Here is a 13,650-nt window from a genome sequence, read left to right on the forward strand (position 1 = left end):
CTCACTTTCGATGGATAAATTGATGTACTGCGGGCAACATCGACCCCGATATGTTTTCGTTTCACCCCATTTATAATTGTCAAAGGATCGACTGAAAACATAACTATCCGCTAAACCACAGTTGAGCGAACTTGTACATAATAAAGGCGGGTGGGTTTCGTACCTGGGAACCCCCATGGATAATTTATACTCTGACGATGGAAGGCACTGCGTGTAACTGCGTATTTACGAGTTGGACTGACCAGGAGGTGGATCTTCACAAACCGATGTAAGAAGGGTTTATTCTCTGTGTGAATATCGTTGTCCCTCAGAGAATGTTATAGGATTGCTATCTACAAATGCTCGAGTCTCTCGTCAGTATCATCGATTATCGCTGTATTCACCTTCCGCGTTATGTATAATGCCCACCATATGTATTTATATTTAATTCAATGTAACTGTATTCGGGACAAATGAAAAGATTGAGGATGCCTTATTCTATCATACGTAGGATCGAAAGGGCGTAACTATCTTTTTTTATCTCATGACGCGTTCGTTTTTCTTGTACCTGTGGATCAATTCATCTTATTCACGTGATCATCCGAAGCAAATTACGAGTGATGAAAGGGGGGAAAAAAATCGTACGATTTTTTACAGCTCCGAGACGATGCGAAATAAAATTCAACATCAAAATTTTTTTTTTAATCCACAAGAACTTGCGGACAAAAACAATTTCTCGATTTTCTCGAATCAATCGTAACATTCATTAATTTGTTATTTCACGAAACTGTTGGTATTTCTAATCCATCACCACTAATTTAAAATTCATTTATTATATTTGATAGTTTTCGAAGCTCTTTCAAAATCAGTTGGCCCGTTAAAACCAACAAAGTGTTCATTACATTAGAAAAACAAATTTCCTCATGTGATATATTTTAATAACTTACGCCCTTATTATCCCAAATATCACGACTAGACGCATGAAAATACATCTATCATTTTCTTTAACTCCCCAGGTGAACGATCACAAAGCCATCAGCTTGTCGCCGGCGACTCGTAACGGTAAATCGCTCCACGATTTGTAGAACCCATTCGAAAACGGTTAATTACGCAACACGACCCGGTAATTAGCGATAGTTCATTGGATAATCCAACAAATCCAACATTATCACCCCCATCATCTCAATCACTTAATAAATCCATCTGTACCCAGCCAAGAAACCGGATAAATGATTGAATTCAGTAGTTGAAAAAGGATTTGCCACTGGCTCTATGAATTATGATATATTCCAATGCCAAGATCTTTCCCACCGCATAACGGTATTAAACTTTAACACAGGAAGATCAGATTCATCGTAGCTTTGCTCATTACCCAGAGAATCGTTATATTGTGATGGCAATTAGGACACTCACAGTAGATTGGTTACCCTGTGAAGTTGTTCATTACCACATTTATCTTCGACACAAGAAGTAATGAGATTCCTTTTATCCAAAAAAAAAGCACACGAAGATGGTTAGAGATATCAAAAAGTTATTCACCCCTGGAATTATTCATGAATCATTTCCTCCACAACTTGGTCAAGTTCCAATGATCTATCTAAATCAAGATGATGCTGAGATAGGCACCAACAATATCATTTACCAGCGATACAAATTTTCCAACTGCACCTAGGGGGAACAATTTTAAATATTGAAATAAAAATACGAAAATTCTCTGCTCCATAAAATTTCAATGATTAATCTAAATCAAGATGATGCAGACACAGAAAGCCATAATACCATTTACCGGCATTACACATTTTCCAACTGAACGGAGGGTAAGAAAATTCTTGACCTGGACCATTCACCTTCACCATATTTAGCTTAATAGTTGCAAATAAATAGCCAGTCCCGTGTACATGTGTGTGTGCGTATGCGTACGGTGAAAGAGGAAAGGGGAATAGGGAATTCAGATGTATCTCGTAAAGTTTGAAAACTCAAAAATACTCAATACATCAATTATGTATCTCTAGTTCTGTGGAACTGGGGAGTCATCTAATGATCTCCAACGAGTTCAAAGCCACAGTGCCTTCACCTTTGTAGAATATAAATGCAACTGGAAGGTGAAGGAGTGAAACAAAAAGCTGTAGAAGAAAAGAAAGAAGGGAGAGATAAAAAAAGGAATGATGAAAGAGAAACAAAAAAAAAAAAGAAAACGAGAATCCTTTCTGTTACGCAGACTATGGACACTGGAAGGGGGCTGGGTGGGAGGAGGAGGAGGAGGGGAAGAAGGTATTGGAGTGTAAGCACAGTACCCGCGGAACACGGTCGCGGTCTTCACCTTGATGAAGACCATTTGCGGAGTCTCCGTAATAAGATAGTAACAGAGCGAACGAGGCAGAAGAACGTTACGAAGGAGAAGGAGATTTGAACGCAAGTGCCCCCGTGTGGCGCTCAACGTTTCCTTTCCCGCCGCTCTGTTTTGTTCCATTTCGCTTATTTTCTTATGTATTATTCTTTAACTTCTATATTTACTCGTTGGGCTTTCGTGTCCTGAAATTATTAGGAGAAACAGAATAAAAAAAAATGAATCAAGCAGTTGCTGTGTGAGAATAAGTCCGACAGATGGAACGGGGGGTTGCAGTCACAGCTGGCTGATCATCACCTTCTGATGGTTCTGATTTATATTTAATTGTCTACTTGCAAAAAAAACCACTATTCTCCTCCCGGTCATTAGAACAGTCGCGATGTAATTAGACACAAGATGGTTGATCTGCAGTGCCTTCAACTTAAAAAGTAAAAGTTAACTTATTAACTAGCACCAGATTGGCTGCAAGCAGCAGTGATGTTCGTGCACTTTTTGCTCGTAATCAGTCTCGTTGTGAACAGTAATAGATGAAAATTATCAGTTCAGTAACGAAGTGGTAAATCGAACTAAGTTCTTATCGATCAGTTGAGGAAGATTCTTTGCGAATCCGAGACACTTTTGAGGCTTTTTTTAGTTAAAAAAATCATGAAAACGCATGACACCCCATCAATGGACATTAACCAGACGACAGGACATGCGATAATGAGGTTTATGGTAGCCAAGATCCGGAAGTGGAGGTTGCTTACATGGTGACTCGAGCCGCGTGACCAGTAATCACGATAAAAGTGAGGTTGAAAAGGAGACGAGGAATGCTCATTCGTGCATAATCGTTGGTTACTAGGGAGAAGAGGCCCTCAATGGTATGTCCCCGTGGCCCAGGTGGCACCTTAAGTGGTGGCATATGATCCTATAAATAGCTCAAGGAGCTGAAGACGTAGGTAACAAACCGGTGAAAGGATAAGGACCAAGTGGAAATAATGTGAATCATGAACCGGATGTTGAGGGCACGAAGAAGCCACCCAGTTGGGATGAGGACTAACCACCTGGGTATTGGCTACTGTGTCCGCCAGAGGCGTAAAAGAACACACCAACATTGATACTATCTGATTACCCGGGTCTTCTAGAGCTCGTATGAGGTAGAATTCTTTTTTTTTTCTCCTCTTGAAGATGGCGTCTCACCTTCGAGGGTGAGAACAAACACGTTCCATAGGTGCGAAGGTCAAACTCCTCCTTTTGCGGTCATCTGGTCATACGGCACACGATCTCCACACATTGCAGCCTTCAATCATCTTGAATCAGTATTAATTATGGTGAATTCACTTATGCGGTTGATCAGGAAATGACAATTACAGATCAGAATCGCAGGTCTCTGGGGATTGAATAATTGCACGTGAAGAGAACCTTCATAAGATCCGGATTTTGTTCATCGTCATTCTGACTAGAATCAAATGATTCTTTTTATCCATTACATCCCACATATTTCTTTAATTTCGAAAACACAACTTTGCTGCTCTCGTCTAACTGCATTTCATCGCAGCAGACGAGTTTTCTTAGTGGTATCAAACACCGTAAGCAATAGGTACCATTGCTACTGGATAAGAGCAAGAAGTGAATACACCGGGATTCGATTCCATGTGGGCATTACTGTGTAAGGTCGAAGTCACCAGAGCAAGTGACTACAGTCATGCGTCTGTTCAACTGCTTCCTGCATTACCATTGCCATTGCAACAGGGTAATGGGTGTCGTCTTCTTATAAAAATTTTCTTGCTGATATTTACAGAATGTTGAATGTTGATTTCATCCACCTGCTTGAGCCTTGAACTTGTGACTTCAGACGAGACCATTATTACTTATCACAAGTGTAATTAAAGAGCCATCAAGATGAGAGATTGAATGAGTCTGAGTGGTGTAGCAATATTGGGAGTGCATTCACCCGGTGGCCATCATCCCGTGAAATCCCACTTCATTGTTTCCGGAATTTTGTACAGCTGCTCCGAAAAAACGAACGGTACGCAATCGAAAAAAAAAAGATAACTGGAATGTGCCTCAGCAGATAGTGTTCGCCTATTTGTTTCCAGCGTGAAGAGGTGGATAACCTTATTACTTAACGGGCCAAATTTTGCAGACACTTATCTGCCTTGGTAGACCCAGCATTTCTAGGCACCCTGGGGAGCGTTTCACCGAAGAACAATGGTAGAACTACGCCGATTTCATTCAAGAAAATAATGGTCTGACGCTTGTCACACTTGAAAAAATTTTCTCATGCAGATCCAAGGGTTAATAGGGCCTAAAATCACTCCGATCCCTCGGCAAATATTAGTCCATTCGATAGTCATTCTATTTGAATGCTCAAGGATCACCCACACGCACAGAATAAAGTCAAAAATAGTGAAGGGAAAGAAGAGGTAAATAATACCAAGGAAGAGATGGGTTTGGTACAAGTGATCCTCTACTCATGTTGCCTGAAGGCGAATACGAGATACCCCAGGAGAATTCAACCTTTTCTCTTTCACAAACTACTCCTATACTCAGTACCATCAACCTATTCCAACTTGGGATTTTCTCGAGGAGTTCTCGGGTTCGACGAACGATAGGACATACCCAAGTGTGAGGAGGGTATATACCATGGGTTGAAGATTTTCAAGGAAATCGAGATTGTAGTCTGCAGTCCTGTGAGTGAGATAAAGTGTAGGTTTCGATATCCATACTCACTCTGACACCGTTAACTTTGAATAATAATTAATTTTAAAGCCGCACCTGCTTTGCATAACGGATCATATCCGTTTTGTGGGAGAATTATGATACATCTGGTTTAATGGCCAGGAGGTAGGGGGGGAAAAAGGGGGTATTTTTACACGATTATACCACGGTTATGGGACAAAAAGTGTTTGACATCATCGTTTGTTGCGTAGGCGATAAAAAAATAATACAGTCTATGGTTAAATTTGATTTATCGATATCCTATGCAGAAAGACACCAATACCTTTTTTTAACTAAAAATTAACTCTCTGAATCACTTGTCTGTGAGTAGAAAACAACAACAGTTCACCTTGGCACAATAGCGGAAAGTCACCTGAGGATTCATTCACGATGGGAAAAATGAATTCTCAGGGTAACAATTAGATAAATGCACCTGATAGTGGGCCCATTATCCATCTTGCGCAATGTTATGCCAATGATTAATCACCTTGCCAACAAATTAGGGGAAGGTGGGGCAACAGGCACATCGAGGGTAAAATTATTTAAAAAATTGAGCAATAATTTGGACTGAAAAAATTAGGGAATAAATACAAGAGCCCATTTCATCGCTCCATTCAGCGCTGAGGATGGCTCCAGGACAGGAAGCCTAGACCCTCAAAAATTGAAACATCCCTAAAGACGGCAGTAACACGTAGTGGGCATGTAATAACGCCTCGTATCTCGTTAAATATCTCATTGTCATATCATTAAGTTAGATCTTCACCACTCTCAAGCGGCTGTGGCGATGCGCATGAGATACACATCGTTGAGATGCGTCGTCGTGACGCCTCAGCCACAACACTCAGCATAACACCTTCACTTTACCCATTTTATACACTAGGAGTTGAGGTTCATAATCCATGTATGGTACATTATGTACTGGACTTTGTAACTATACAATTAAGCCGATATTATTATCGCTTCTTCAACTATGTCGGTAACACACTTCGTATTATTCTATTGTAACAACTTGGAAGTGGCTCGTTACTCCATGCAATATCAATTTTTAGTTGAAATAATCAATTCCGGGAGTAATCGGTTGGGAATTTTTCACTTAACGATCCTTTTAATTTCCGCGATTTTCTCGGTGATAGGTATTGACACATCTGCGGTCGAGAATGATTGGTTGAGACAACACTTCATTGGCATAGTTACAAGTGGGTCGCTACTATTAGAGTTAAATAGTCAAAGGTATTGTTAAATTGACAAAATTATGCGTTGGTCTTGAAATTTATCTGACGAAAGCTGACGGTAATTGATGCAACAAGTGACTTTACTTACACTTTCCCCATCTTTTCGTCGAGTCGTGTTGTTAGTGGAAGTTAATCGATTAATTGATCGATTCTTCCATGTCATATCGTGAATTTTATTGAAGACTTATTTACAGACAGACGAAAGAACTAGCCTCCAGACAATAAATGTACCATAACAAGGATTAGGGAGAAATTAATGACGCTAATTATTACTTGACATAATTTCACCAGTTACTTCAGAATTCCTCTGCTTCCATACCCCAAAAAAATGCCAAAAAATTACGTAACATAATTTTTAAATAATTACCTTTCACGATTCGACTGCAGAGTACTTGGAATGAATCCCCGTCGAGCACAATCAACTCTCCATTTTTTTCCCCCTGAAATTAAATTAACTCATTTCAATTCAATTTACACCATCCGTTGAAATCAACCAATTCCTCAGTTGAATATTTTTCTTTGATCATTCCAACACTCGCGTGATATGTTGAATAAACTTTTTAATTCAATGAATGTTTTTTTCATTGTTTTCTTCTCTCCATCATTTTCTGGCCACATGTAACAAGAAAATAAATGAGGGGAACGGCAATGGAGATGATCTTCCCTCTGTGGTATCGCGTAACTCCAGCACTCGATTCTACACGCAATTCTATAAATAAGTACCTATGGGTTTAGTTACCTTAACGTTTTCCGACCTGTTGCATGCCGATGCTGAGGAACTTCACCTCTGCATTTTTATTTTTTCCGCAAGTCCAAAAGTCATGAATAGTTAACGAGCATCGAGAGGGAATATAATTCTGAATAGTCTGATGTCGGAATTAATTGACATTCAGTGATTGAAAGTGCAAGTGACAGAGTAATGTCTTACATTTCTCTATAATCACTTAATATTTAATTCCAGTTAAATATTACGGTAACCCAAACATTCAAAGACCCCAAGTGGGCAATGGGCAATGGGTAATTGCCCAAATTTCTCAGTGCCCCACTGGGTTCATGAAAGAACTTGTGAGTTTCCCAAAGTGCAAGTGATATTAATTTCACAATTCACTTTTTTCCGAAGTGGAATCACATTCGTGTCTCGAGGAAGAGTATTCCGGAGGTGCTGGGGCGTGCGACCGTAGAAGACGATGCTCCCCGCTAATTGTCATAATTGACCGTGGAAGAGTTCCCAGGGTCACGACGTTGTATCCCTGCAGTATCTCGCTCCTTCATTATTATCTCTCGTCTCTTCCATTGTCTCTCTCGGCCCCTCCAGGCATATCTCACCTCAAAAAATAACAAATAAACATCCCTCGTTCCTCCGATGATCACCAGAACGATTCAATCACTCCGCTGAATATCTGAATTAATGTCACTCTGGAAGCGGTCGAAAAAAATGAGAGTGTCAAGATCAATGAATGAATAACGGTTCTTTCTTGGACCATAGTCCTCCTTTACGTAAGCGGTAACAGCTTGTGTTGACGTAACATTTCATCTTCTTCGGCTGTGGTGTCCAGCCGAGAAGTTGCAGAAGCCACAGCCGTCACTGCGATTAATCGAAATCCTCGAGGAGAAGAGAGCGGTGGCTTAACGATAAAGAAAAATCAGGTTAAAAAAAAATCCGTTCACTGCTGCTATCGTAATTGACAGGACAGACGGCTAGACTCAGTGCTACCGTGGTATACTGATGAATAGTCTTTTAACATCGATGTGTGTCCATTGGATTGCATTAGCGGTCAGGCGTCATGGCAACTCTCGCACGGTGAAAACTCACTAGATTGATCATTCACCTCCTCCCTCGGTGGGTGAAAAAAAAGGGGGTCTACTTCTCAGATACTTCTTGATGCACTTCCTAGTGATGTGCATACACTAACCTCTTTATGCTGCCTTCACATCTTCCCTGGAAGTCTCAAACAATTTCCACTCATCTTCTTCTTCTTCTTTGGTGCTCTTCGTTGTCCCTTCTACCTCATCGTCAACGGCGGGAGGTGATAGCTGTGTGCCATGGCTTCTTGCGAATCAATTAGAGCCAAGCCGCGAAGTACACGAAGAAATGCCAAGGTGCCACCATGCATCTAAGTAGGGACGCTGAAGGGAACAACAGAGGCCACGGTGGAAAAGCCACCATCCATCTGACAATCCGACCTTCTCGTGAATCAATTAGAGCCTACCTGAGAAGTAGACGGGTGCATCGCACTTACAAGATTTATTTTCGTTTCTTTTACCGTTTTTCCTTGACTTTTTCTTTTCTCTCTCGGTGTAGCCTCCTCGGTGAAGATTTTTGCCGTGGAATAAGGCCGGTAAATACAGTCATTCATGAGCGGTTTTTTTCTTGTCTTGGGGTAGACAATTGGAAAAGTGTATGATGGGGACTTTCGCCTTGAAGTTTTTCTCTTTCAAACGCGGTATCCGAATCGGCCCGTTAAACCTCGGGCTGATGTGAGACGGCCAGGTGGCAGGCGTTTACACTTTCAGAACCGCTTTTCTGGATTCTTGGCTATGAAGTCTCCATTATCATCACTCACTTGTTATTTAAGTTCCAGCAATGTATATAGTCAATGATATCGAAAGAATTCAATTATTTGAGGGGTCAGATGATCAGTGCAGGGAAATTAAAAATTTGCAACAATGTGCGGGACTGCTCGCATATGACGAAAAAAGTTCGTTATCATGGAACTGGATCAAGGATAAGAGAATATGAACGAAATTGATTGAGTCAAATGATTTCCTGTTCCTGTGTATTTCATCACGGTCGATTGAGACCATCGGACTAACTGCAAGATGATAGTAAATAATTGCCAAGGATCGTCAGTTTAGTCGGTATATGAGAGAAGACCAGAGGGGTGGCACGAGTGTGCGGACTGTTCCGTTATCAGCCTCAAGGCGCGCATGGTGTTCGTTCACCATTACCGTGGAACGCGGAATATGATTACCCTTTCCTTCTATCTTGGGAACAAACCACTTATATCCTGAGGTGGAATTCAGGTACAATCAGGGGGGTCTTTTCTGCCGCGTTTTTTTTTTTTTGCATTTATGTCGCCCATAGGAGAAAAAAATATCTCACTTCATTCAGTAAATAACCCGAGGTTTAATTTAACGCTACCAATATTTGCATATTTATTTTTCAATAATACCGACTTGATGACAGAATAATTGCACGCATAACACCTTTTATGACACCTCGTGGAGTCAACTACAAATATTACACAAAAAGTATTCATTAGAAGGTGGTAAACTTCATTAGTGTCAACGATAATTCTTCGAGTTATCTTTTCAAGGGCTATTTATCTTCAGTATCGTTCTAGACCCTTCAGCCCTCACCTCCCACCCTTTGTCCATCAAGCCCTCCATGCCCTTATCTCTTCACCATCCATTCAACGAATTCTCGGCTGAATGAAGTCACCAACTGAATACCAAAACATCCCACACAACTTTAGGGGAGGAGGGGGGGAATCCCACAAGAGGTTCCCTCGCCCTCTTCGTCTGTCTTTCACCTTCTCTGACCGGAAGTACATCAGGTACTGGAGTGACTCTCGTACGTTCACTCACTCATCCACTGTCTTTCTCTTTCATAAATGTGAGATGTGCAATTTTTTTTTTCTTCTGCTCATGCACAGAAGTACCATCAAGGGAAAACTGACACCGGTGTGATGCTAACGAGCACGTCAAGAATACTCGAGTGTCACTTGGTGCCCTGGAGGGGTCACAATGGGTCACGAAAACCTAACCTAGGGTGCTGCCCACGTTCTCTTTAACCATTCCACTGGGGCTCTTTACCCATTTATAAGAGCTTGCGGGTGGGACTTTGTGGAAGACGAGATACCTTTGCATCTCGCCGACCGATTCTACGGAGAGTCAACGTTTCCGGTTCGTTATAAGGATCTGCATGTGCAGTCACCGATTTGGCGGTCTGAGGCCATGGAATTTTGAGATTTAACTAAAATAAAGATCGATTTAGGGGGGACATATTTATGAGAGAGAAATTAATAGGAAAATGTGGGGCAGAGAAATAAAATTCAGGAGGAGTAGGAGAGGGGGAAAATATGAATAAAAAATGTAAAATTCTCTTTTCTCGTTTCATCTGCTCTTGTCTCTCGAGGCATCACTGATATTCCTCAAAATCCTCGTGAAAATCCCGGCTATTTGCCGTTCGCTCACCTGTCAGCGGAGGAGCGATAAAACGACGAGGCAGATGATACAAGAAATGAGGGGCTGTCATGTAGATCATCTCAGCCAAGAAATACTGTACTCCAGGTAGCAAACATTTTACACACAATATGAATTATCCACTGTGACGACAGGACACAATGTATGCAATTCAGTCGACAAGTTCATGAATTATGCGAATATAACGATTAAGATAGTTACATCAGTTGTGTGAATGATTAATGGATTGAAACGATGGATAAGATAGATGAGTTGGTTGTGCAGATGCGTGGGTTATCCGGTAATGAAAACCTACACGAGAAGTTGCGATAACTTTCTTTCAAAAAAAATTACAGCAAGTATTCTTAATAATTAATTTTGCATATATACATCCCCTAATTATATCGTATTTAAATTTTAACACGACGAAGCCACATATTTTTTCCGTTACCAGAATAACGGAAATTACGCGAGATTGCACACATTCCCACGGCTTGGTAACTAAAAAATATTTATGTCTTTCGGCAAAGAAGAAAAAAAAAACAATATAAAGAAACAGCCAAAGCCGTATTCACCGTCTACCACAAATATATACTCACCTGGATTGCACGATAAACTTCTATATGGAAAATATTTAATAGGCAACTGGGAGGAAAATAGAATGTCCTCTTATCGCACTGGGATTTCCGGAGCGTAATAAACATAATAGCTACCACTGTGAAGTTATCTCACATTTAATATTGTTGATAAATTTTCGGTGGTGATTAAACCTGAAAAAAAAAATCATATAAATATTTTCATATTTGTTTCAGGATACGGAAGATGACGGGGTTGAGTGCCGGGCTCTACCGGCCTGGAATAATTCTATGGCTGTTAGCCCTTCTCACTTTACGTGCCACACATTCCGGTGAGTAATTTATAACATTTACCACAAGTGTTTTCAACAATCATACCTCTCTATCACTGTACTATTTACAATCCTCCAAGTTACATTGTTTTTTTTTCTCCGCCTCTGCCAATTGTACGATTTGCATAATTGCCTGAATGGATAAGAAAACAGAAAGTTACAACTAGTTAAAAGATGTAAAGTGGAATGAGAAGAGGAAAAAAAAAGAACAATAATAGGATTACCTCGTCGCTATCCTTTTCCCTCTGGCTTCATCATCGTCACTCTTTTCTCCCTCGTTTTCTTCAATCTAACGTTACGGTTGGACGCGCAACGAGACACGCTCCAGGTGACGGACAATGAGGGAGAAGGCCACTTAGACGTGGTGTTACAAAAGAACTGTGGCAGGATGTAAACGGGAAAAGGACGAGCTATGAGGCACTGACGTTGGTTATATTGAACTGGCAGATTTGAATTTTCTCCAGCGTCATCGAATTATATTTACCACGAGGACCTCCCGCGATATTTCTTCTTCCAGTGAATTCCTTATGGATGGACGTGCAATACATTTACAAGCATTCATCATGCACTTTTTATGACAATGAAAAATGGCATGTACACTGATGAGTCTGTATCGAGACATCAATTTTTCTTCTCAATCGCATCCTCAATCTCGCCTTCAATACCTCAATCGTCTTGGATTCTTGTTCTTGTGTTCTCCGCAGACAGTCGTAGTGAGGACACTTCTTCCTGAATCACAGCTAACTGCAATAGGAAGGCCCTTCTCTCTTTAACCTATCCATAATGGGTGGGTTTATTCGTCTCCGCTGGGAGGACTTTTCCCATGGCAACTCTTCTTCTCTCGCTCTCTTTCATTTTATCTACACCCAGTCTTTTCGCTCGTACATACGGCGTGTCATCGACAAGTTGTAACAGCAATGTGACTCCTCCCTGGGCTAGCTACTCTTCGTGGTATCGTCAGCTTCCGTTTAAGTACAACCGGCTGGCTTTATCCGTACCCGGGTTAAGGACCGGCAGATTCTTTGATTCAGTGACATCTGAATCCATAAAACAATCGTGCTTCATTGGTCAGTAAATTCTCACAGAGTAGAAATTTTTATCGTCAACGGGAGAATTTATTTGATAATGCATTTGGTAACAGGTTGCTGTGGGTGACGCATAAATAGTATTATCGCATCATCAGGAGGGCTTTGAAAAGCACCTGGAGGCTTCTGGGGACCATATCAGGGCCATGAGAATGAGATAAAGAGGCCATTGTTGGCTTTTGCAGCGCTCGGAGAGAGAGAGAGAGAGGGAGAGAAAAAAAGGGCACCCCTTCTGAATATTCTCTCATTTCTTCATCTCACTCTTATTCTAGTGTACGTTTTGTATTCATTCCACTGTTGGAGGCTACTTTTGCCGGGGTCAGCTGCGGTCATAACCGTAGAAACCATAACGGAACACGTGGGTGCAGCGTCAGCGTGACACGGATTAAATTATCAGGTGTTTTTTGGGATGAAAATTTTGATTCATCAGATCATAACCTATCTCTCAGTCCTATCATGGATCGTTTGTTGGATGATAGATTCTCCGTTTACGTTGAGTAGATCAAACAGCTCATCGTCATCTCGTTGGGCTAATCATTAATTTCTGGATGAGGTCAAGAAGGAAAAAAAGTGAAGCTAGAAACAGTTATGCGCATTGGAGCGCTCGTCTCCCTTCATTGGTTTCGCCCTTTTTTTTGTTTTTCCTAGCTTCGACTTTTTGTTTTTTCCCTTTCTCAATGGATCCCTTTTTCCCAAGGCAACAAGGAAGCTCAGCGTGGAATGCACCATGGATGAACAACCTATGAAAGTGTCTGGGTAGATTACGTTTTCACGCTTTGTAACAATGAGATCTCGCAGAACATGATACATGAATAAAGAAGGGAAAGAACAAACTGCATAGTGAAATATTTCAAGGAAACGGGCTCTTAAGGGCCTGTTTACCTCAATTCATAACTTGACTTTCGCTTCCTTATGATTAAAATGCACAGCGAGAAGGCAGACTATGAGCCATCGTCACGCTCTTGTCTCTCTGGAGGAGATAAAATTTATTCAGTATTTGATTTGTCTTCACTAGTCATCATAAAAATCACTTACCTGTTGCCAACTCACCTCGTCTCAACAAGAATTCTTAACCCTTAAGGTTAAGGCGAAGTACTTGGGCTATTTTTCTCCCACGAAATGCTTTCATACTTTTCAGTCCGACACCACTTTCCATTTGAACCTGACCCTAAATGTCGGAAATTTTTCCAATGAAACGTTCTCAATATGAAACTG

The 13,650-nt window shown here is 41.0% G+C and overlaps 2 protein-coding genes across 4 annotated transcripts in view; one reads left to right on the top strand and one right to left on the bottom strand.

Moving 5' to 3' along the window:
- LOC135159960 (uncharacterized) overlaps window positions 1–11,639 on the bottom strand; it is a 50,079-nt gene extending 38,440 nt beyond the window's left edge. The window contains exons 1-4 of the mRNA XM_064116043.1: window positions 11,575–11,639; window positions 11,397–11,483; window positions 11,043–11,213; window positions 6,626–6,698 (exon numbers count right to left, since the gene is read on the bottom strand). Of these exons, the coding sequence (XP_063972113.1) occupies window positions 6,626–6,698; window positions 11,043–11,147 (178 nt within the window). The 5' untranslated portion in view covers window positions 11,148–11,213; window positions 11,397–11,483; window positions 11,575–11,639. The remainder of the gene's footprint in view (window positions 1–6,625; window positions 6,699–11,042; window positions 11,214–11,396; window positions 11,484–11,574) is intronic.
- LOC135159940 (mucin-2-like) overlaps window positions 1–13,650 on the top strand; it is a 35,287-nt gene that overhangs the window by 6,112 nt on the left and 15,525 nt on the right. For all 3 annotated transcript variants that reach the window (XM_064116004.1, XM_064116003.1, XM_064116005.1), the window contains one exon: window positions 11,256–11,350. In XM_064116004.1, the coding sequence (XP_063972074.1) occupies window positions 11,266–11,350 (85 nt within the window). In that variant the 5' untranslated portion in view covers window positions 11,256–11,265. The remainder of the gene's footprint in view (window positions 1–11,255; window positions 11,351–13,650) is intronic.

The sequence above is a fragment of the Diachasmimorpha longicaudata genome, chromosome 3 (assembly GCF_034640455.1).
Source record: "Diachasmimorpha longicaudata isolate KC_UGA_2023 chromosome 3, iyDiaLong2, whole genome shotgun sequence".
Classification (NCBI taxonomy): Eukaryota; Metazoa; Arthropoda; class Insecta; order Hymenoptera; family Braconidae; genus Diachasmimorpha; species Diachasmimorpha longicaudata.